At 41.2% G+C, this 24,633-nt stretch overlaps 1 protein-coding gene across 1 annotated transcript; it reads right to left on the reverse strand.

The window, feature by feature from the left end:
* Positions 1 to 541: 541 nt before the first annotated feature.
* Positions 542 to 23,940, reverse strand: MYG1 (MYG1 exonuclease). Its single transcript, XM_089691452.1, has 7 exons — positions 23,613 to 23,940; positions 18,631 to 18,743; positions 16,303 to 16,462; positions 13,984 to 14,133; positions 13,061 to 13,183; positions 3,899 to 4,080; positions 542 to 808 (listed from the first exon to the last, which is right to left on the reverse strand). Exons 1-7 carry the CDS (start codon positions 23,832 to 23,834, stop codon positions 649 to 651), a joined length of 1,110 nt encoding a protein of 369 aa, XP_089547578.1. The 5' UTR covers positions 23,835 to 23,940; the 3' UTR covers positions 542 to 648.
* Positions 23,941 to 24,633: the final 693 nt, after the last annotated feature.

Genomic DNA, 24,633 nt, shown 5'->3' on the forward strand with positions numbered 1-24,633 from the left:
AATAAAAATGAATAAAATAGTGTCCAGGGAGACTGCAGAAATGTGCCAAAAAGGAACACGAACTGGAGGACCAAATCTGTGTCCAGGGTGATACAGTACCTCCACTTAACAGGATCCATGCCCCTTCTTCAGACAAGTCTTGACTGACATCTCTCTCACTGTCAGCTTCCAGATAACAGCACAATTGCATCTGTTGGTGGGACATAGTATTCCGGACTAGTTATACGCAATGATATGGTCAGTTATATGCAAGGGTAATTTAATTTCTCAATATTAAAGTGGTTTTAGCTACACTATCCAGTACGTTCCGGTTCTGTTTTTATACTGACGCAATGCAGCCTGGAGTTTTCAGATTGTTAATGCTATATGTGGGCTTAAAAAGAAAAAGCCCCCTATCACCCCATTTTTTTAAATTTTATTTTACCACAGAGAAAATAGTGCCCATCATTCACTACCACTCACTCCTAGAGACCCTTTCATGCAAAACCGAGCACACAAGGACATTGAGAATGGCAGTCTGAACAGCCAACATTTACCAAAGTTGATTACAAAAATATTTACTGATGTCACATGATATAAATACAATTTATGACCATTTCTCTTCTGCATGGTACTCTATGGCGCTGAATAAATACAAAGGGGTCCATTCTAGGAAGTCAAGGCTTTCCGTGCCATCTCCAGTGCTCCTCCTTGTGTCTCATTCCCACCAATGAAGCCAGTGGCATGAACAAAGATACAACCTGGAATACCACTGACTGAAGAGAGGTCATCCGCTCGCAGTCCACGCCAGTCTTCGGGCAGAGAAAGTCTATGGGGGAATGACATAAGACTTTTAGATCACAGAACAATACACAAATTATAGGCTAAATGGCATGACCTACAGAAATATTGTTGGAATGTTTCATTGTTCAGTCTATGGATACCTCACATTCTGGCAGCAAGTGGTCAATACAACTATTCCTTTATCCCTATAATCCCCTTTCTCAAACAAATATATATAAATAAAATCAAATATACAAACACAAACGTGTAATAACACTCAAATTGTCATCAAAAGGGATCTTTATTTTATTTTTATTTTTCATTCAAAGTCCAGGAAGTGACGAAACGCGTCGGGACACGTGACTTATGACACAATTACGTTGTACCGGAAGTACGAGTGCGGGATACAAAGGTCTGTTTATACCCATGCTTTCTTTATGAACAAAACAGCTCTTATAATATACACTTATGAAGCACAGTTATATGGTTGTCTGATTTATATAGCTGATTCATAAGTTAGACTGTAACTTTATGTTCCAGGTCTGTGATTCTAAGCACTAAAGGCCACTGGCAAGTGTAACAGCCAGGAAATGAGAAGGAAGTGAATAGCAATCCCTAAGTCACTCAGCAAAGGTCATCTTGAACCCTTTTACTACTCCTACCGTATGTATTACGTCAGCAGCAGCCACCTACAGAACACTTCCATAGACCCCTGGAACACGCAACCGCCCTCTTGCCATGTTTTCCCAGGTTTTGCTATCCCACCTGCAGGCCCAGTACACCCAAGCACTTTTTGGTAGTTGCTGAAGAGTATGACCACATGAACATTTTTTATTCTTTCAGGGATTCTAGTAAGGTTAGATCTCAGAGCTGGAGTTTGAGGCTTCACACCTGATGAGACTTATGACTTGTCCCGCTCTCCCTGCTGAATAATAAAACACACAACACTTTCAAGGGGACAGCAGTCAGAAATTATGGCAGGAAGAAATCTCAGAATCAGGCTTTACTGTATTTCAATAGTGCAGACCTGATATTTTATCAATATTAAATTATAGTTGGTGGATTGGCGGTCCCTAACCCATTTTATTACTACGTGGCCACCCAACTTCAACATCTTACTGCCTGGCAAGATGTCTCTTTCAACATCATTTATCCACTCATAGCAAGCATCCTCTCCAATGATAACTTGGTAGAATGTCTGGAGGCAGGTGAATCTAGAGCTTTAGCTTAATACCCTACCCTAGATAGATAAAATATGGTTTAAAAGTGAATCTTCATTTTATTCTGGCTACACCCCTTTCACTCACTTTTTTTATAACACCAAATATTCTGAACTAGGGAAGTTGCATGGTTTTGCAGTCTGGTTAGTGATGGGTATTAAATATATACAATTATAACACAGCCAATTGCTGAAAGACTTTCGAACTTTGTAAACTGAATATAGCTTACAGTCACTTTTTTCAATGACTGCAACATAGACACGCCATCTCTGCACAATCTAAAATCTATACTTGGTTACTCATTGAGCCAGTGGTTCTTACCCTGACTTCATCCTCTAGGAAGGGTCAAATATCCTCATTGTATCAATCCTTTTGTACAACGGGTCTCTAAGGCATAGTTCCTAAGTCAGTGGACCATTGTGCCCTGCAATTCAGAGACTTTCTAGTCCACAGTACTAGAAAATGCAATTAAGATCTTTCTGCCCACAAATCAGAAGTTTACCCAGCTTTTTATCACAGAACACTAAGTGGAGGAGTCTCTTCTAATTTGATATGACATTGCCCCACCCCATACTTTATAGTGTATTGTCTGTAGAATAGATTTGCATGAACATAGTCAAAAACTTATCACAAATATCCCTAATCTCTACCTTGTACTTCATTCACCTTTACATAGGCACTAGAACAACATGTATGCCGAGTGGTGTTCTTAATCACTTCAAGTCCGGACACTTTCACTCCCTTCCTGTCCAGGCCAATTTTCAGTTTTCAGCGCTATCGCACTTTGAATGAAAATTGTGCGGTCATGCAACACTGTAGCCATATGAATTTTTTAGAGACAGATAAAACTTTATTTTGGTGGTATTTATTCACCACTGGGATTTTTATTTTTTTGCAATATAACTGAAAAAGTTCAAACATTTTGGAAAACAGTGTTTTTCTTATAAAAGTTTGTAAATAAATAAATAATCTTTCTTCATACATCTTGGCCAAAATGTATTCATTTATATTTTACGTAAAAAAAAACAAAAAAAACAAAAAAAAAAAAAACAAAATTAGTTTATAAACAAATTATTTTTCAAAAACTGACATGTTTATTAATTTTTTTTAACATACTGTCACTCTAGCAGTACAGTGTCACCATGGTGACACTACTACTTGTGGGGGGGGGGGGTGAGGATTTTTTTTTTTTTTAACACTGATTGCTTTTACACCCATAATTTCTCCTTTTCTCTGGCTGCATTCTTTCAGCCACTGAGAAATACTGTGAGCTGTGATTGGTCACAGCTTGTCACATGGTACAAGGCTGTTGTGAATAGCCTTGTGAAATCTGTTAATGCTCATAGAGGTCACATGGTACAAGTAGTAAGCAGCGATGTCAGGAAGTGACATCTTGCTTTCTACTATTCATGTGATCACTGATTGGTCAATCAGTGATCACATGATCGGGACCTCACACAGAGGACACAGCAGGCACCAGATCGCAGTGCTGCACGCTCCCAGAGAGCATACACAGGCGGGGAGTAGGGAGGAAATTTATAAACGGCCACCCGCTCCTCAAATGCTCCTGCCCGACTTCTTATATACATGGGCCGGAGCAGAAGTGGTTAAGGACGTATGGCCTCTACTTAAATCTCTGAAAATGAATACACTGAGGCAGCTTGTTTACAACTTAAAGTGTTTTTTGTTTTTTTGATAGGAAAAAAAGTGTAAACTATTGTACTATTAATTACTATACTATTGTAATATTACTTTGCAGTTTGTACTTGAATAACTTTGTGTACGGATCCAACTTTTAATAATAAAAAAAAAAAAAAAAAGGATCAGATTTAGAAAAAAAAAAAATTACATTATAGTTACTGGACACCTCTAGGATACTATTCAACATTATAAGCAAGTTATGCTTTGTCACTCACCGATTCTGGAAAGTGTTGGGACCTGTGGGGACACACTGCACCCTCCACTTTCCGCTCTGATCTGGATAAATGACATATTTTATTTGTTTCTCTAGACTTAGTTCTTTCTCCACCTGGAAAAGGTGTTCCTTCCAAGGACACCCACCTTGCGCCAAGATGACCACTTCTCCACTGTTATCAACCTGGAGAAAAAAAAAAAAAAAAGTCTACTTTACTGGGATTGAAGAGAACAGCTACACAGTAGTTATTTGTTAGCCAAGTAGAAAAAGAAATTTCACACCTGCAAACAAAACTTAAGAGAAAGAGGTAATCTATCTAAAAGCAATGTTAAACATACCCTGAAATCCCTGGCCCAACTCTCCCAAGACTTTAGCGTGTCTCCCACATTTTATTACTGGTGGATGCAGCTCTCCCATGCCTTCCACACTCATTGCCCCCCCACCCCCCGTCCTGCTCCAGTCTACTCTGGAACAGATGCTTAGAATGGACTGCTCTAAAAAACACACCTCTTACTTATATGCCCATCTTGTGTCAGTTTCTCTGCCTGTGATAAAGAAACTTCAAGATAGGTGGTGGGGAGTAGTTCCAGACATGGATGATGATGATGATATTTTGGACTTTCCCTTCAGTTCCCTGGTCTCACTATGGGATAAGCTCATACAATTTAAGATGGCGCATAGGGCATATTACACAAAATGAACCCTTCTTGCACCCCAAAGTGTTGGAGATGTGGTCATTCCCCGGGGGATTTGTCCCACATCTTTTAGCATTGCCCCTTGGCTTCTGGTTTGTGGCGTAATAAATTGACGTCTGTTCCTCTGAGACCCAACATAATGATTTGCCTGCTAGGCTTGGTTGAAAACATACTCCCAACTAGAGCTGAAAGAACCCTTGCTAGCCTTCTTCTTGCCAGAAACACTATTACTTTACACTGGAAAAAAGTCTACCCCCCTTCTACCACCTTCTGGAAGAAGCTGGTGAATGCTAGTTTACCCCTTTACAAGGATACCTATATACACAGGGGCTGTCATGCAAATTATGACGATGTTTGATCTAAATGGCTTGCAGAACCTGCCACTTCTTCCTCTGTACGTTTTATTAGACTTTAAGGGGTATTTGCACTTTACATTTCTCTGAGTATGTAGACATCCAACGACTAACATCCCATCCTGCAATTTATTCTGTATTTACTGTCTATTGAACACATAACTCTGGGCCACCGTGTGAATGTGTTTTATGCTCCAGTGTATACTCCACACACGTTGTGTAGATGTCAACTGCTCCATGCTGCCCCTGAGTAGATATATACTTGTTTTTTGTTAGTTTGCAAATCCTAATAAACAGATTTCTTAAAAAAAAAAAAAAAGAAGGAGCAATGTTAAACAATTGTATCAGTAACATGCAAATTCTAATTCCTTAAATGGTGGTGGCAGGGATATCTTGCAGCTTCTTGAAAGACAGACAAAAAAAAAAAAAGTCTGTGACAGACTTAGCCGGGACAGGGGCTTCTGGAGGAGACTGTGGGCTAGCCTATTGACCATGGGCCCTGGCATTTGAGGGGGCTCGACTGCAGAATCAAATGTATATCTCCCCAAAACACAAAGACTGTAAGAACTGGAGGACCTGGATACAGATTTGGGGTCTCTGTATTTTGTTGAAGTATAGACAGCCCAAACCTGCAATGACTGCTTTGACCCCCTCCTGGACTCAGACTCAAAGCAGATGATTATAATCTGCTCAAAGTAACCTGTTGCTGGTGTCTCCTGCTGTGATCTGTTTGTTAAGGTGTTATGCGTTTACTGTCTCCTTCTCCCATTGTATGCCTCCTAGGTGTGCATTCCCATTGTTAACGGAGATAACCGAGTCACCTACTGTTTCTGTCTATTAATCCACTTGATGATGTGATTAGTATTGTGTCCACTTTACCTAGTTACCGAACCATTGTGGGATGTTTATGCATTTATTTAATATTTGTTTTTATTGTTCAAGTGGGAACTGCCTCTATTTTTGAAGTGTATAAAAATCTGTATTTCTGTTCAATAAAGTAGTTCCTGTTAGCACCTAAGCTAGTCGTCTAGTGCTTGGGTGCAATTCTCAGCTATAATACCTTGTTCCTGTTTTCCAGCGGTGAGGAGGCAGCTCACTGATGTAGGCACCCAGGCGGGATACCAGGCGGTCCATCACATAGTCCAATACTGACAAAAATGCAAAAAGACCCACAAACCTTCTGCAGTAAAATTCTACACTCACAAGCCCGCGCCAAAATAAGGGGATTTCAAGGCTTGACAAAATCCTTTACTTCACGTTACTCAAAATGACATACAATCTTAGCCTTAGCATAAGCCTTCACACACCCAGAAAACCTTAAATTTTGCATCAAGCAGTAAGAGTTAAAATACAGAGAACACGGGATGGACCAGAATCCTGTAACGAACTCCAGGAAAAAGATTTTACAGGCAAGTCAAAAATCCTAATTTCTTAAACATACAGTAAAAGGCCACAGGATCACTTTCAGACCATTGGAATGTCCAAAAGCAATGTAATGGAGGGTGGGCAACACAGCAGCAAACACTAACAGGACCATGTAACACCAGGCAAACAAAAGGACTCAAAACACTCAAAACAGTCTATAACACCTTACACCAAAAACTGGCATCAGATAAAGTCTGACTGTCCACTAGGTAAAACAAACATTCAAACGTAGACTTGATGGCAGCAAATCTGGGAAACATATGTCTGATGCTTAGAAGCACCAACAGATTTGATTCAGTGTGCCTTACAAGAGAAGGATGAAGCCACATCCTTTAAACCAGAGTTGCTCAATTGGAGTTCCACCGCAAATCAAACACTGACACATGAACGACTGCTCAATGCTGCCTACAATGCGCTCCCTATATTTCTCGCTATTCCTGTGACTTCACGGTTCCAGGAATAGAGAAATGTGTGCAGAGAGCAGGCGCAGCGTGACTGTATGCCTCCCCCTCAGTAGTTCCTGTAAATCTAAGGTATTAAGTAATTGAGGTCCTGCCTACGTGTTATGTTACAAAGTCGGAAGAGACATAACACGTAGGGCGGAGCTCCATTACATAATACTTGGGGCTTACAAGAACGATTTCTGATTATACTCATGCACTTTAAAAACACTACATGCAAGTAAATTTTCTTCATATGTTACTTTAAATTTTTTTTTAAAAAAAGTGAGATTTTATACTAAGTGTGATTCTTCTTTTCCTCTGTGTATGGATGGAACCTAGAACTATCTCTCAGCTTCTGTGGCTTTGAGATTGTGGAGCCTAAGTGACCTACCCAATGTATAGGTCACTGCTAGAAGGCAAGTGTTGTCTGAAAGGGAGTGGCATTAGACTGGGAGCATTTTCTCTGTATCATAAATGAGAACAGAACAAAAGCTAATAGTGGTCACTGTGATTATTAACTTTTAAATCACTACACTGGAAGATCACGTGTGGATATTAATATCGGACACTGTTTTCAAGGACATTGCTTTACTTGCGCATGTTTGCCCAGGTATAATTATTTATGTATGAGAACATTATTATCTGATATATGTTATATATGTAATCATGCTGTATGGGAATAAGGAAACTTTTTTTCTCATTTTGTTAGAGTACTTTCTAGTCACTGTGCGGGCAACTTCGTAGTTTCTGTACTGGGGGTGGGGGGGGGGGGTTTCATTTAGTTAGGTGTGCAAAAAGGGAGGGTCTTACTGGTTTTAAATTACTAGACCTCCAGAAGGTTTTACCCTCTTCATGACCAGGGCATTTTTTGACATTCAGCACTGTGTTAATATATTTAATTTATTTTTGAAAATTGATCAGTGCTGACGAACTGACTTTCATTTGCAGAAGTGCTAAAATGCCAGGACAGTACATATTCCCCCAAATGACCCCTTTTTGGAACACACAGACCAAAATATTTAGTAAGAGACATTGCGAGTTGTTTGAAGTTGTCATTTTTGTCACAATTTATTGGAAAGTGAATTAAAAAAAAATAAAAAAAAAAAAAAAAAAAGTTTCTCCCTTTAATACTTTTTTTTTTTACATACTGTCAGAGTAGTAGTTGTAACATTGTGACTGCTGTTACAGCAACCGTTTGAACTGTCCTGAAAGGATTTCATTCATTTTCCAAAAAAACTACTTCAACAAAACTCACTATGCCTCTTACTAAATACCTTGCATGGTCTACTTCCACAAAAGGGGTCATTTGTACTGTCCTGGCATATTAGGGGCTCAAGAAATGAGATAGACCATCAGGACTGATCAATTTTCAAATATACAGTTAGGTCCACATATATTTGGACACAGGCACAATTATAGATTTTTTGCTGGTATTTACCAAAACATATTCAAGCTATAGTTATCTAGTGGATATGGGATGAATGTGCACACACTTATGTTTAATTTGAGGGTATGTACATCCAAATTGGAGGAAGAGTTTAGGAATTACGGCTCTTAAGAGTAGCCATCCCCCCTTTTTCAAGGGACCAAAAATACTTGGACAATTGAATCAAAAACGGTTTCATTGACAGGTGTGGGCTACTCCTTTGTTATTTCTTCATCAATTAAGCAGGTAAAAGGTCTGGATTCTAAGTGTGGTATTTGTAATCTATTGCTGTGAATCTACATCATGCATTCAAAAGGAGCTGTCCATGGAAGTGAAACAGGCCATTGTAAGGCTTCAAAAACTAAAATCTATAAGAGACATAGAACATTAGGAACGGCCAAATCAGTTTGGTACATTCTGAGGAAAGAACACACTGGTGAGCTCAGCAATATAAAGGCATGGATGTCCATGGAAAACAACAGTGGTGGATGATTGCAGGATCCTCTCTATGGTAAAGAAAAACCCATTCACAACATCCAGACAAGTGAAGGACACTCTCCAAAGTCAAAGTCTACAATCAAGAGAAGACTTCACGAGGGCAAATACAGAGAGTTCACCAAAAGGTGCAAACCATTCATAAGCCTGAAGAATAGAAAAGCCAGATTAGACTTTGCCAAAAAACATCTAAAAAAGCCAGACCAGTTCTGGAAAAGCATTCTTTGGACGGATGAAACTAAGATTAATCTGTACTAGAATGACGGGAAGAAAAAAGTGCAGAGAAGGCTTGGAACAGCTCATGAGCCAAAGCACACAACGTCATCTGTAAAACATGGTGGAGGCAGTATGGGCATGCATGGCTTCCAGTGGCACTTGGTCATTGGTGGTTATTGATGATGTGAGAGAAGGCAGAAGCAGCCTGATGAATTCTGCAGTGTTTAGAGATATCCTTTCAGCCAAATGCAGCAAAAGTTGACTGGACGGCGCTTCACAGTACAGATGAACAATGATCCAAAAAACAACTCAGGAGCTTTTGAAGGAAAAGAGGTGGAATATTGTGCAATGGCAGAGTCAATCACCTGATCTCAACCCAATTGAGCATGCATTTCACTTGCTGAAGGCAAAACTAAAGGGAGAAAGACCCACAAAGAACAACTGAAGACAGCTGCAATTAGAGCCTGGCAAAGCATCAGAAAGGAGGAAACCCAGTCTTTGGTAATGTCCATGGGTTCCAGACTTCAGGCAATCATTGCTAGTAAAGGATTCTCAACAAAATATTAAAAATGAACATTTGCTTTATGATTATATTCAAATTGTCCAATTAATTGTGGTCCCTTGAAAAAGGGGGGGGTGGCTACTCTTAAGAGCTGTAATTCCTAAACCCTTCCTCCAATTTTGATGTACATACCCTCAAATTAAATCTGAGAGGGTGCACTTTCAGCCCATATCCATTATATAAGCTTGAATGTTTTGGTAAATACCTGAAAAAAAACTAAAATTGTGCCTGTGTCCAAATATACTGGACCTAACTGTATACCATAGTTTGTATAAAACTAGAATATTCACAACAAAACCAATTAATATACACTTAAGGTTTTTTTTTTTTACCAAAGACATGTAGCACAATGCATTTTGGCCTAAATTTATGAAGACATTTTATTCATTTTGGATGGGTTTTATAACAGAATGTAATTTTTCTTACATTCGGTTATAAAACCCATCCAAAATGAATAAAATGTCTTCATAAATGTTTTTTCCATATTGTCTAACTTTTTCGTTTAGCAAAAAATAAAAAAAACCCACTGGTGATCAAATAGCACCAAAAGAAATCTCGATTTGAAAAAAAAATTTAATAAATGTTGGGTACAGTGTTGCCTGACTGAGCAATTGCCAGTTAAAGTAGCACAGATGCTTACTTTTTTTGCTAGATGAATAGCAAAAATGCTCTTGTCATGAAGGGGTATCCCTTCCAGTCAAGTTGTTAAAAGAGTTCTAGCCAGATGCTGAGGTAAAGTGTGTGACTAGTGGTGTGATGTAACACCTTGGCATCCAGCTGAGAGTAAGCAGTGAGTTTTCATGCCAAGTTTGGAATATATTCACCTTCCAGTGTAAAACTTTCAAACACAGCTCAGTGTTTACAGTAATGGTCAGGGATACAGGGGGTACCCTATCTGACCTGCCCATAACACTGCACTGTAAATAAAAACCCAGGCTGAGCCCATCAAAGTGGGCATCAGCTTGAAGGTGTCTTCTGGGACAGGGTTCCATAGCAATGTTCTGGGTACAACTCCTAAGGTTTTTCAGAGGTTGCATCAATCCAGATACACTTCTTTTATGTAGGCTTCAGAAAAAAGCGAGATTTTGTTTGAAGAGATTGAAGATTAATGAAAGAATTAAAAAAAAAAAAAAAAAAGAAGAGCACGGCTGATTTTCTCTGAGGAGAAAGGTCCATCACCTTCAGACAGTAGAGGCATCAGAGTGGGGGTATGGTTATAGGTGATGTGCCCAGGGGGGCATGCCCTCTAATGCCTTGCCAGTGTTCAATTACCTGAAGGTACATGCCTTTAACCCTATAGTGTATGAATACTCTGTGTCCTGTACTGTACGATAAGGATATTGGGCTTGCCACCTTAACATGTTACTAAGTAGCCACATGCGAACCTAGAAATAAGCAGAGAACGTGTGCAAAGTTCCCTAACCACTAGAATGCCACCACCAATGCCAAAAAGCAGGGTTTATGAAAGTGCATTTAAGAGTTACGTCTCCAGCAATCCCACCGCAGGCCAGTGCTGCTCTTATTCTAGAATCTGATTTCGTTCCTCCTAGTTGAAGATATGCCTGCTTACCGTCTGTGTTTGTGAATGAACTTTATGTACCGTATTTTTCGCTCCATAAGACGCACCTGACCATAAGACACACCTAGGTTTTAGAGGTGAAAAACAAGAAAAAAAAAATATTCTGAACCAATGGACTGCGGGGACAGTGCGGGAGATGACCAGAGACTGCGGGGACAGTGCGGGAGATGACCAGAGACTGCGGGGACAGTGCGGGAGATGACCAGAGACTGCGGGGACAGTGCGGGAGATGACCAGAGACTGCGGGGACAGTGCGGGAGATGACCAGAGACTGCGGGGACAGTGCGGGAGATGACCAGAGACTGCGGGGACAGTGCGGGAGATGACCAGAGACTGCGGGGACAGTGCAGGGAGATGACCAGAGACTGCGGGGACAGTGCAGGGAGATGACCAGAGACTGCAGACAGTGCAGGGAATGACCAGAGACTGCAGACAGTGCAGGGAATGACCAGAGACTGCAGACAGTGCAGGGAATGACCAGAGACTGCAGACAGTGCAGGGAATGACCAGAGACTGCAGACAGTGAAGGGAATGACCAGAGACTGCTGACCTTTGGGGAGGGAGGGGGAGCGGGTACCTGAATTTGACAGGTACCCGCTCCCACTTCCGCGGAGTTGTCCTTCCCTCTTCTTCCGGGGCCGGCTTCTGTGACAGCCGGGTGCCCACTGCGCATGTGCGAGAAGCGCTGCGCTTTGTGAATGGCCGGGCGCCTTCTGGGACCTTTCATGTGTCCCAGAAGACACCGGATCATTCACAAAGCGCAGCACATGCGCAGTGGGCACCCGGCTGTCACAGAAGCCAGCGCGGGAAGACTGTGCAGCGCTGGAGCGAGGAACAGGTAAGGCCCTGCAGGAGAGGACAGCTGAGCGGCCGGCCCGGTATTCTGATATGGTGGCCGCAAAAATACCGGACCGGCCGCATTATATTCGCTCCATAAGACGCACTGACATTTTCCCCCCTTTTTTTGGGGGAAAAAAGTGCATCTTATGGAGCGAAAAATACGGTATATCTTTCTACAGAATACCGAGTTTTACTGCACCAGGTTGGTAATTTTCTTTTGTTTGTATAGGTTTCTTCAACCACTTGCCGTCCTGAGGATTTACCCCCCTTCCTGACCAGGCCATTTTTTTGTGTTACATCGCTGCATTACTTTAACCGACAACACTGCACCCAAATTAAAGTTATGGCCTTTTTTTCCCCACAAATTGAGCTTTCTTTCAGTGGTATTTGATTGCCTGTGCATTTGTTTTTTTGTTTGCACTATAAGCAAAAAAAAAAAAAAAAAAAAAAAAAGAATTTTGAGAAAAAAACCCAATAAAAAACAAATATGTAAAAATCAAATTTCGGCATAAATTTTGCTAAAATGTATTCTGCTAAATGTCAGATAAACAAATAAAAAAAAAAAAAAAACCACCAACACATGTAAATTAATTGGTTTATGTAAAAGTTCTAGCGTTTACAAATGGCGGTATAGATATTGGGATTTTTTTTCCCTTCTAGTAATGGTGGCGATCAGCGACTTTTAGCAAACAAACAATCCGACACTGGGGGGGGGGGGGGAACTAAAACTTGGCATCCTTGACATCCCCAGTGACACCACTACAAAAACAGCACTGACACTGTACTAATGGCACTGGGCAGGAAGGGGTTAATGTGAGGGGTGATCAAAGGGTTAACTATGTGCAGGGAGTGTTTTACTGGGAAGGGGGGGGGGGTTCTGGGGTTTGCACAGCCATCCCGAGCAGTGTGCCTGAGCTGACAGGGAGGAAAATTGTAAACAAAACAGTCTCTCTCCTCATTGGTAATCACCCGTGCTGCCGTGTAGCAATACATCTGCTATACGGCGGCGTGTAAACAGTTAATCAGAAAAAAAAGCCCTGTACACAAAAGCAGTGACCAGAGAAAAGTAAAATTACCCTTACAACCCTCCCCCCACCCCCCAAATTACAAAATGGTTCATATACAAAACCTGAAGTCTCTCTCTGATGGCTTGCTCAACCAGAGCACGAGCTGGTAGCCAGGATCGATGATAGAAGTCCAGACGAGATACAAACTCTGTTCCAGCCAGTTCCATAGCCTTTCTAAAGCCAATCTGCAAGCCATATCATGAAAAGAGAAAAAAAAAAAAAATGAGTGCTCCTAGATTTGCTTGTGTGGAAGAATGGGCCAAAATCACACTGGAGCCAATGATTGAGGCTGATTTCTCAATACAGGAGGCACCCAGAAGCTGTCATTACTAAGGATTTTGTACAAAGTATTAAATAAATTTCAGTTAGCGCGTTCAATATTTTTTCCCTGTGTCATTCCATTTTATAACACATAACTTAATTTCTGAACCTCTTTGGTTTTGTTTCTTTGTATGTTTGGATTGAGTGGGTTGTTACCGACATATTGACATAGCACTTTTATTTACTGAGAAAAATGGTGATGTGTTCAATACTTATTTTACCCGCTGTATGAACTATGATACATTGTTATTTATTGTGATTGGCACTCCAAGGTACATTTGAAGTAAACCTAAACGTATCCTTGTTATAGTGTTCACCCACACAGAGGTGTCAGGGGACCAACCACCAACTAAAGAACATTTACGCTGAATCAATATATACAGTAAGTTAGATATTAACATCAGTGAGACAAAAATGCTTACTCTTCTGCTAGTGTCCAGATTCCTGCACAGACAGGTATATGTGTAGTGCACACATGTGCATGGCTACGCCTTTGGCCAGTACCCTTTACACTACCATTACCCTGAGGGAACAACAGCTACATACTAGAAACATCCAAAATTGTAAAAGAGCATTCCCAGTAGAGGTTGGTGGCCCTTGTAGGTTTACAGGTTCCCGGCCATCACCTCATTAAAAAAACAAAAAAAGTATCACTACTTGTTACCTCTGTGTCCTGTTCTAGTTCATTCCAGCGTGGGTTGAGATGTGCCACTCGAGAACTTAGAGTAGTGCTTATGTTGTAGCGCTGCTCCCCATCAAACTGTGATATCCCATTGTCAATAGCATCAATTTCTTCAACAAAGTTTTCATACATCTGAGAAACAAAACAGAAAAATGTTTACAGCACCCAACCAGGACATTCCCTCGTGCCTATGTACAGGAGTTAGACAAAAAATTAGAAACACTACATGATTTGAAGGTGTGAAAGTGACGACCTGTTTCGCGTTGAAAGTGTGACGTAACATTCTTTTGCTTCCAAGTCGTGTCAGAGCTTACTGAGCTTCAAAGAGGGCAAATTGTTGGTGCCACTGTGACTGAAGTTGCCAATTTATTTGCCATATCACAAGGTACAGTATTAAAAGGTTATGATGGCATATACAGTTTCTGGGAAAACCACTGTTTGATAAGCATAAGCACGGCTGACATGGTCAACTGACCAAAAAGACAAAAAGGACATTGCACAGGATTGTGACCCAGAATAAGAAAACAACTGCTGCAAAAGTGACTGCTGAGCTTAATCTCAGTCTTTACAGATGGAAACAATTGATGGACCACTTGGCCTTCTTCGGTCATCACTCTAACAGAAAATATTTAAAAAAAATTGTATTTTTTACTTTTTTGGTGATAGATCTATATCTGTCTCAAGCAAATTTGAATTCACTATTGACCAACTCATTACCTTTACTGGAAGTCTATTCCAAACGTCAATGACTCTGTTGGTAAAAAAAACACTCTCAGATTGTGACCATGTCCTTGCAGACTGTATTCTTAATAGGCAGCTGTCCTTCAATTGGGGATGCAGAGAAACGCTGGAGCAGCACCTAAATGGTTGGTAGATCTTTCATTTAAAGATCGACTTCTGGCAGACAGGGACGACCACACATGAATCGAAATTTGGACAATAAATGCTGAACCAGCCAAGTCCTAATTTGTCTATATCGACAACTTTAGTCCCTCACCCTGCTAAAGTGCCCAGGACACCTTCTGGGCCAACAGATTGGCCTCTAATGTGAGAATCTACCACAAGACCAGAAGAAAGGATCTTCCTGACACCCAAGTCAGATCCCTGAGCCACCATATTAATTGTAATGTGGTCTCTGGTGCCAGACAAATCAATCAGGACTGGACTGATTGGTCTTAAAACTATTGAGTGCTGTGTTGTAAAATGTATGAAATGAAACTGCAAATGGTACTGCCTTCGTGGTGACCACTGTAAGCGCCAAGGCTCTAAATAGAAGCAAAAGAGCTAGACAAGACGTAAACTGAAGAGCTCAAGTCTGGGTGCAAAGAGTCTGAAGTTTCTCCTAAGAAAAAGGTTAGACCTTATACAGTATCAACAGCATACTCTAATCCATATTCAAAATAGCATCCAAAAATGTATTAAAGCAATCACATCACAGCAAAGAATTGCAATATTTTGAGCCCATGCATTTAAAAAACAAACACATACTTACCTGCTCTGTGCAGAGGTTTTGCACAGAGCAATCCTCCTCCTCCTCTTCTTGGGTCCCCTGTTGGCTCTCCAGGCCCCTCCCTCCTGCTGAGTGCCCCCAGAGCAAGCAGCTTGCTATGGGGCACCCAAGCAGGCTTGCTACAGTGTCGCTGTATGTGTCCATTCACACAGAGTGAAATTTGGCTCCTCACTGGCTGTGATTGACAGCAGCAGGAGCGAATGACTACTGCTGCTGTTTCAGCTAATGAGGGAGAATCCTGGGAGAGCCACTGCTCTCCCACACATCACTGGATCAAGAGAGGGCTCAGGAAAGTATTGTGGGGTGCTGCACACAAGGTTTTTTACCTTTATGCATAGAATGCATGAATGTAAAAAACCTTGAGCCTTTACAACCACTTTAATGCCTCAACAAAGTACACCGTGTGCTTTCCTGCATCATAATATATGGGCACTAAACAGATGAATGATTACAGAAGATGGCGAGAACACTAAAATCCTCTATTTGTCTACCACAACTGAGTAGCACACTGCCAAAATCTCCAGGAAACGTCATCTCCCACTATACTTTGTATCCATTGCCCTGAATCATGGGCAACAAGTTTGTTCACACAGACTTCATTCTCCTCCTAAAGCTAGCTAGTTGTAAAAAATATTTAATTTCTACAACATAATTTTATGTATACAGTATATAAAATGGATGTATTAATCACATAATATGATGGTGCTTTATAATGGATAACAATTATAAACATATAGGAAAATGTATATAATAAATTACATTTTCTGAAATGTGCAGTTGACTTTACTTGCCTTGTCATACAACACAGGTATAATGGGGTCATCCTCTTCTGTATCCAGAAGTGTAGCTAAGATTTGAGATCCAAAGTGAGCATATACCAGGCCGGCACTGCTGAGCTTAGTGACCCATGGCTTGTCAGGATACAAGCTGTTCATAGTCTCACAGAAAGATCTGCACGGTTTTAAAAACACAGATGTTACAAAAATAATGTCAGAACTATTCTGTGCTTAAAAAAAATAAACTGTAAAGACTGCATTTATCTCTACATAATGTAACATGGGCATACTGAAAGCCATTTTGTTCTTTATATTTTATTAGTATACAAGGTGAATTTAAGTTCATAGTTTCTGAACAAAGACTCTAATATCAGACATTCTCAGTTTCTTACAGAATACTTTCCCAGGTTGTAAAATTTGGGGGGCAAGGTTGTACCAGAGAGTCACAAGATAAGGACTGATCACAGAACCAATTTGCAAGATTAATTGAGGAAGCCATGTCTCAGATTTAACAAAGGACAAAGAGCTATGATTCCCCGCCCCCCCAAAATCAACATCTGGTAAAGGGTTCATATTAAAATGTACCTTGTATATGGTGGTGTTATCCTTTGACAGGATTAAATTGATTAATAAAATGTCAATTGTATTATTGTATGAGGTGAATACTTGCCTAAGTAATTTGGTTTTTATATTACTATACATTCTCTCTCAGGTTTATAGCCTTGTAACAATTTGAATGTTAAAGGTCAACTCTTGACATGGCACAGGAGTTTTTAGGAAAAATCCCAAATAATTTCTAAACCTATATTGCCCCGTCTACGTTATTGGAATAATTTACTAAAGAAAATGGACACCATAAAATGACGTCATAATTAAGTGAGATAAGCTTTGCCCACCTAGGTTTTTTGGGTGATTAAAATTAGGAGATAGTGGGAACAGAAAAAGAGATGGACAAAAGGGGGAGAGACGGGACAGCAGCCAGACGCACATACAAAAATGAGTGATTTAAAGCTAACGATTTGTGCATCAGTGGTGCACCGAAATTAAAATTCAGGTGCCGAAACAAATACCGAAAATTCAGAATGCAGGTTGCCAAAAACCGAACCGTCTGCGTATATGAGAGTGGGGAGGCTCCAATTTTCTTATTTTTTTTCTACTTTCATGTATATTTTTATTTTTTAACTTCTGATTTTATTGCTATCACATAGGGGGCCAATAGTCCCCTATGTGATAGCATATGAGTGACAGGTCCTCTTTGTAGGAGGGAGGGGCAGTGTGTGCATGGAAGGGGCAGGAGAAGAGCAGTGTATACAGTGAGGGAGAAGCATATACACTCAGGCTCCCTCACTGGCTGTCACTATATGTTAGCTGGATTTTAAATACAATTACTGGCTTTTTTTTTCTCTTCACTATAGCTCAGAGAAAAATGTTGTTTCTTTTAACTCGGGAAAAAAAACTAAAAAGAAACGGTTTCTTTTAACTCGGGGAAAGTGACAGGTCATTCTCTGAGCTATAGTGAAGGAAAAAATTAAAAATTTATTTGATTTAAAAACCGGCACTGCCATATAATGACAGTCAGTCATTTTATACACTGCTCCTCTCCTGCCTTTCTCCTCCGCCACCCCCTCACATCTGCAGCACACACAGTCCCCTGTATCGCCTTAATTTTTGCTGATAGGGCTATTTTCGGCCGATATGTTTCGTTGGCCAAAATCTCGGTGCATCACTGGTTTGCATCGGAGTTTATTTTAAATAATTTTAACTGCGGTTAAAATTATTTTCATTTCAATTCTCACAGAGGGGGTGGGTGGAATATCCTTTGAAATATCCCCGGAGTAGATTTCAGCTTCTAGCCAATGGTTTACCTGGTGATATATAACAAAATAGACAACTCAGGGGAAACTTGTTCTTGAACTCTAAACTTACTGGATAATCCTGTGCACGGTATTCTAAATTAGTTCATGAGCAGTGAAAACTTTGAGCTTTGAATATCTGGTTGCAAGGAGAGATCAAGGGGTTGATCTGCATATCCTTTGTCATATACAGCTGAGTAAGAGTTTATTACGCTGCATTTTTTTTTAGACAGTCCTATTTCATTAATATTTGCAATAATGTCACTTAGAACGTTATCTTCCATCTTTGATGTTCTGACAATATCTACTGACATTGTAGATAGATCATATTCTCTATTCAGTTAAGATCATAACCTCCAACTCCCTAGCACTCAATTACAGTCATCTGTTTACCTTGGGTTTAGAAAGCCAACCACAATGCTCTTCCCCATAACCACCATATATACTGACCAGTGAAAACAAAAGTTATTGATTAAATATATTGATTTACCTCTGATGGTGGTCATAACGATTTCTAGATGGATCATACTCTCCACCTACATCAACCACTACATCACATTGTGTCAGTAGCAGGGGGTCCCTTGTTCTTATAACCTCTGCATCCTAAAAAGGATAAAACAATAATATAATTAAAGTTTAAATATACAAGACATACACTGAGGGTCGCATACCCCAATAGAACCCTTAACCTAATAGCACAAATTTTTTTTTTTTTTTTTTTTTACACAGCTCAGTCCAGCTCTCCAGTCAGCCCATAATCTATGCTGTTCTTTTAGATATTTGTAGAGATGAAAACCTCAAACCCAATGTTACAAAAAGGGACCATCCAAGATGTTCTGGATTTGGCACTCCTAGGAGCCATGTGTAAAAATATCTACTCTAGACACCAATAGTTTCTATAGAGGATGTGAGTGTGAAAGTACTAGCACTTTGTTGAGTGCTGGAATATCAAAACAGAGTAGCATCCAAAATATTTCTGCAGCAGAGCTATCTCCGCAACAAACATTTTTAAGGTAAATATTTTATTGTTGTGCCTGGTAAAGCGAATTACAGAAGCACAAAAAAGAAAGAAAAAGTGCATCCTGACATGTTCTCGATACAGCAAGAGGGGTGCTAAATATGCTGTGGTCTTAACTTTGATTTAAAGTGTTTAATATTAAAGTCAAAACATTTTTTTATTACAATAAGAAGCATATTATACTTACCTGCTCTGTGCAATAGTTTTGCACAGAGCAGCCTCAAACCTTCTGGGGTTCCCGCCAGTGTTTCTGGCACCTCTTCTTTTCAGGGAGTCCCCATAGGAAGCCACTTCCTATAGGGGCTCACCTGTGGTCTCACTCCTGAGGTGGGCTTCCTGCATCCATAGTAACAGACAGCCCGACTCAGTTATGCCCCTTGTAAAAGGAGCTGATCGACAGCCAATGGCTCCTGCTGCTGCCAAAGTCCCTGTGAGAAGAAGAGGAGGGGAGAGAACACTGCAGCCGAGACAGAGCTGGTTCGTGTTTACAGGAAGGGGGGGGGGGGGGGTTTAGAGTTAGTGGAGTAATTTTTACCTTAACCACTTGCCCTCCTGAGGATTTACCCCCCCTTCCTGACCAGGCCATTTTTTGTGTTACGGCACTGTTATTTTAACTGAGAGTAGCGTGGTTGTTTTTTCCCACAAATTGAGCTTTCTTTTGGTGGTATTTGATCGCCTGTGCAGTTTTTTTTTTTGTGCTAGTAAAAAAAAAAAAAATGTCTTTGGTAAAATAAATAATAATATTATTATTATTATTATTATAATACATGATTTATATAGTGCCAACCAGGGACGGACCGACCAATTGGGAACTCGGGCACTGCCCGGGGTCAGTAGGGGGTCCCATGAGATGCCCCTGGTACCTTTCATAGGCTTTTTTGGGTGCGGTTTGAGTGTGGACAAGCACACAGGGGCCCCATGATCGCCTATTGCCCGGGGGCCCCATGAGTTGTCAGTCCGCCCCTGGCGCCAACAGTTTGCTCAGCGCTTTACAATATAACGTATATATACATGTGATTTTGCGCACCCCTGCCGCCCTGTAGCAGTATATCTGCTATAGGGCGCCAGAGAAGCGGTTAATATAGGGAATGCATTAACATAAAAAAAACAAAAAAAACAAAAAAACACCCAAGCCTTTAGAACCACTTTAATATACCTGATAGTCTTATGGGCTCAGCAGACAGTATTCCGAACAGGGAAAACTTATGCCTCAAGAACACAGGACATTTTGCCAACTCCCATAGAAGCCTTTCATCCCAGCAGCAGCGTTTTGGCAGAAAAAAAAACACAAAAAAGAAATGCTGAATTCTTAGAATCATATTTTATTCTGGACAAGTGAAATGCATTATCGCTCAAGAGCTAAACACTCCTAGTGTTAACGCATGTTTAGACGTGTTTACAGGCATTAAGTGGTTTTTCTGCCAAAATGACACTGCTCCTGGGCGCACTGGCAGTGGGTTTTCTTTTCTGCCTCTGAACTCCTCTAAAAGCCTACAAGTGCATGGACACATAGGCCAACATGCAAGATATTTAGAGGCAGAAAAAATAAAACCCAGACGCCCCTAGGATCAGCAGAAAAAAGTCCAATGTGCATGATGCCTTACAGCAAAAACCCAGGCAACAAGTTAATGTCAAAACACACAGATCTTCTATGCAAAGTCCATAGCCAAAAACAAAAAACTGAAACTGGTGGCATCTCCTAGATTGTAAGCTCGAAAGAGCAGGGCCCTCGATCCCCTCATGTTTTGCATTGTATTGGTATTGTTCTGTCACATGTTCTGTCCCCCTTTGTAATGTACAGCGCTGAGCGAACTATTGGCGCTTTATAAATACTGTATAATAATAATAATCTGCAATGTCGTGCTAACACACAAACACATAATGATCTACTCCTGTGCACTGCTACAGACTGAGGATGAGCCCCAGCTCTTACACTGGGTGATACAATATCTTCCACATGTAATCAGATGCTGAGGTGGGGTCAGTAGGGTACCAGTTTCCTGCACCAGGACAACGACTGCTGTAATTATGCACCAACATCATGAGTCTCATTTCATTAGAAAAACAAGTAGTGACAAAGTAGCACATTTTAAAAAAAGGTAAAAATACATAGTTCAGCAGTAACTGAAATGCCCTACATGTTTACTACAGCCTCACTGGCCATTTAAATCCAAGGTACCGCAGGTAGTTGCCTTTAAGTAGAACCTGTCAGGATTGAACTTCAGGCACTACTAAAGCTGATTTGTATTTGAAGGAACAGACTTTGGAGATGTCATCCTTACCCTTGCTTCACTGTTAGAGCAGAACTAAATCCAATGATTTACCAGTTTACCAACACAGTTAGATTTGAGATATGTCATAAATGATAACGGTCACAGTTGCTTGTGCTCTCAACCTGTCAAGACATCAGCCGCTGTCATAGCTGATCAACATTTGTGCAGCACCAGATCAAACAGAGGCTAAGATGGCTGTAAAGGATAGAAGAGATTTCGTTCCATTGGAAAGAACAACTATACTTTTTAGTATTTATGTTTTATGTAAACTCCTGCACCCCCTCATACGTAGGCCATACACAGATTTTTTTTTCAGTCTGGGCTGGGGTGTGCAGGGCCATACACTGCTTAAATATTGACTTAGCATCCATCAGCTAAAATCTGAGTGTATGGCCAGCTCGACACTCACTGGTCCTCGTTCCTTCAAGATCCACTATTTGGGGGCCAAAGGGAGATGCACAGCCACTGCTAGTGTCTAGTTTCTTCTGCCATGGGTGGAAAAATCCCATTGATTCTTATTGAAAAGGCAGTCTGTTACTTTTCTGACTCTTCACAAGTACGAATAGGATTTTTAGCAAATTCAAACAGATGAGGGAAGATCTGGAATTTGCTGTGGTGGCTCCTCCTGAGTTGCTCGTACCATACAAAAGTATAAACTATAAGGGCTCATTCGGACAGGGCACTGCAAGGGTGGATTCTTTTTTATAATTATTCTCCTGGAGTTGGGCTTTAAATGCACCCTGTTCCACGCGACACGCAAACCTGAATAGTGTGTAGTCACTGGTGGCAGTGCTGGCTATGTATAATTGACAGGTACATGCCGGTACCCATGGGCTGTCTACTTTGCACAGTGTTCCTCCTCTTGCACACAATACTGATGTTTCAGCATCCGCTTTTTACCGTAACTCCCGACATTTGTTTTGTGTGTATTCACACGCACAATATATATTTTATAGAGTTACTAAACCCACAACTGTAAAATCAGTCTGTATATGCAGTAAAGCATGCTTGGTATACTCACTGTGGAACCTAAAGTAGTTAATCCTCCACATTGTGTAAAAAAGGCCATTTGATCCTGTTTTCTCTGATCCTCCCCATCCACTGTCCCCAATCCATCTGCCATAGTACAGAGCTCTGGGAGTCACTCTGCACATGCTCAGTTTAGTGCATATGGTTCTTAGATTGTAAGCTCCAAGGAGCAGGGTCCTCCTATCCCTCTTGTATTGAACTGTATTGTCTCCTGTTATATTGTAAAGCGCTGAGCAAACTGTTGGCGCTATATAAATTCTGTATAATAAGAAATGTTTTTTTCAAGTTTGGACGGGTGCATGTGATCAGCACAGGGCCAATCAGCACTGTCCAGACAGAGGGTCAGAGGTGATGCAGCCTCATAGGACAGTCAGAGAAGAATGAAAACTCCTCCTAAACCTTTAACCAGTGCTCTGCTGGACACTGATAGAAGTCAAAAGCCTGCTCTAACGGCTGATGAGAAAAAGGTATTTAGCAGTTTATATTTACTAAACTAATTGCATTTCCATGTTCTATGTACTGTGGGAGACCAGATATAGTGAATGCAGGGTCCTGGGTTTAGTAACACTTTCAGGAAAATAATGTTTATGCGCATTTTTGCGCAGGCGTGGTGTAAGTTACTGACCAACATGCAGATGTTCCTGTTTTAACAGAGGAATACACAGCGCTTGTTAACACACCTGTGGAACAAAGGAACATTGTAAATAATGGGCTACATTTTACCTCAGAAAAAAAAAACGCAGTACTGAGCTTTTTCAAATGCAAGTGTGCAAGAGGCCTAATGTGCGCTCAGTAAATGGACAACGTTTTCTACAGGATCACTCTGGCAGTGTGAAGGAGGCCTGAGACAGCCATCCATGGTCAGTTCCTCAATAGGGAGGTCTTGCAGGAACCTTCCACAATGAACAAACCACCTGTCAGCTCCCACACCTCTCCAATGAGGAGAACCTTCCCCGGACTAGGAGCACTGTGCACCTCTCTATGGACGAGAAGCCGGCCAGGCTGTCCTGTCATGGTGTATACAGGCGGTGTGGTGTGCTTCCCATCCCCCTCCCCAATATACAGAAGCCGGTCAGGCTGTCATGGTGTATACAGGCGGTGTGGTGTGCATCCCATTCCCTCCCCTATATACAGAAGCCGGCGGTCACTCACCCGGTAGGACTCCAGTGTCCGCAGTAGGTAACACGCCAGCGCCTCATCGCAGTGGAAGGTCCCGTTGTGGGTGCCGATTTTGGGCGCCATGTGTCTCTCCTCCCGCCGGGGCCTCTTCGGGTCTTCAGGCATGAAGAGGGGAGAAAAGTGACGACTGACAGAGAGATGGCGGGAACAGGAAAATAGACGGAACGAGCCGGAAAACACACTCCGACACACCATGTGGAACCAAATAAAGCGGCCGACCGAACGGAATAAAGCGGCGCACTAGACACTTCCGGCTGCCGGGGAACGAGTTTGGTCACGCTGTACGGAGACAGGCGCGCTGTCCGTACAGAGAAGGATCCCGGTGCTTGGCCCACATTGGCTCTTTTAAAAATAAATAAAGTATTGCTATTCATGTGTAGCCCACAGTAGGATCGGTACATTAACCCTTCATGGCAGACGGTACATACTCATCTAAGCGTCACTAAAAGCAGAAGGGGTTTTTTTCGTTTTTGGCTCGCTTCACACTGCCGCGACTTGGGATCCATGGTGTGTGGAGTCAGACGGCCATCTTTAACCACTTGCCCTCCAGAGGATTTCCCCCCCTTCCTGAGAGGCCATCTTTTGTGTTGCAGTGCTGTGTTACTTTAACCGACAATTGCACGGCATGCACCGCTTCACCCAAATGAAATTTACATCCTTTTTTTTTCCCCACGAATTGAACTTTCTTTTGGTGCTTTTGATTGCCTCTGTATTTTTTATTTTTTGCACTATAAAAAAACCCAACAATTTTGAGAAAAAAAAATATTTTTGGCTTTTTGCTATTAACCACTTGCAGAATGTAGATAGCCGAATGCCAGCTTCACCGTGGTCAGTTAGTTCTTGGAGGGCGTCATTTGACATCCTCCTAGAACGCGCCCTCTGTGATCACTGTGTCTTATGGACACAGCTGATCACGTGATGTGGTAAAAGGCCAATCACAGCTGCCTTTTACCACGTGATCAGCCGTATCCAATGATATAGCAGATCACCGGTA

The sequence above is a fragment of the Staurois parvus genome, unplaced genomic scaffold, assembly GCF_062004578.1.
Source record: "Staurois parvus isolate SC_StPar_1 unplaced genomic scaffold, SC_StPar_1.0 ptg000562l, whole genome shotgun sequence".
NCBI classification, from domain to species: domain Eukaryota; kingdom Metazoa; phylum Chordata; class Amphibia; order Anura; family Ranidae; genus Staurois; species Staurois parvus.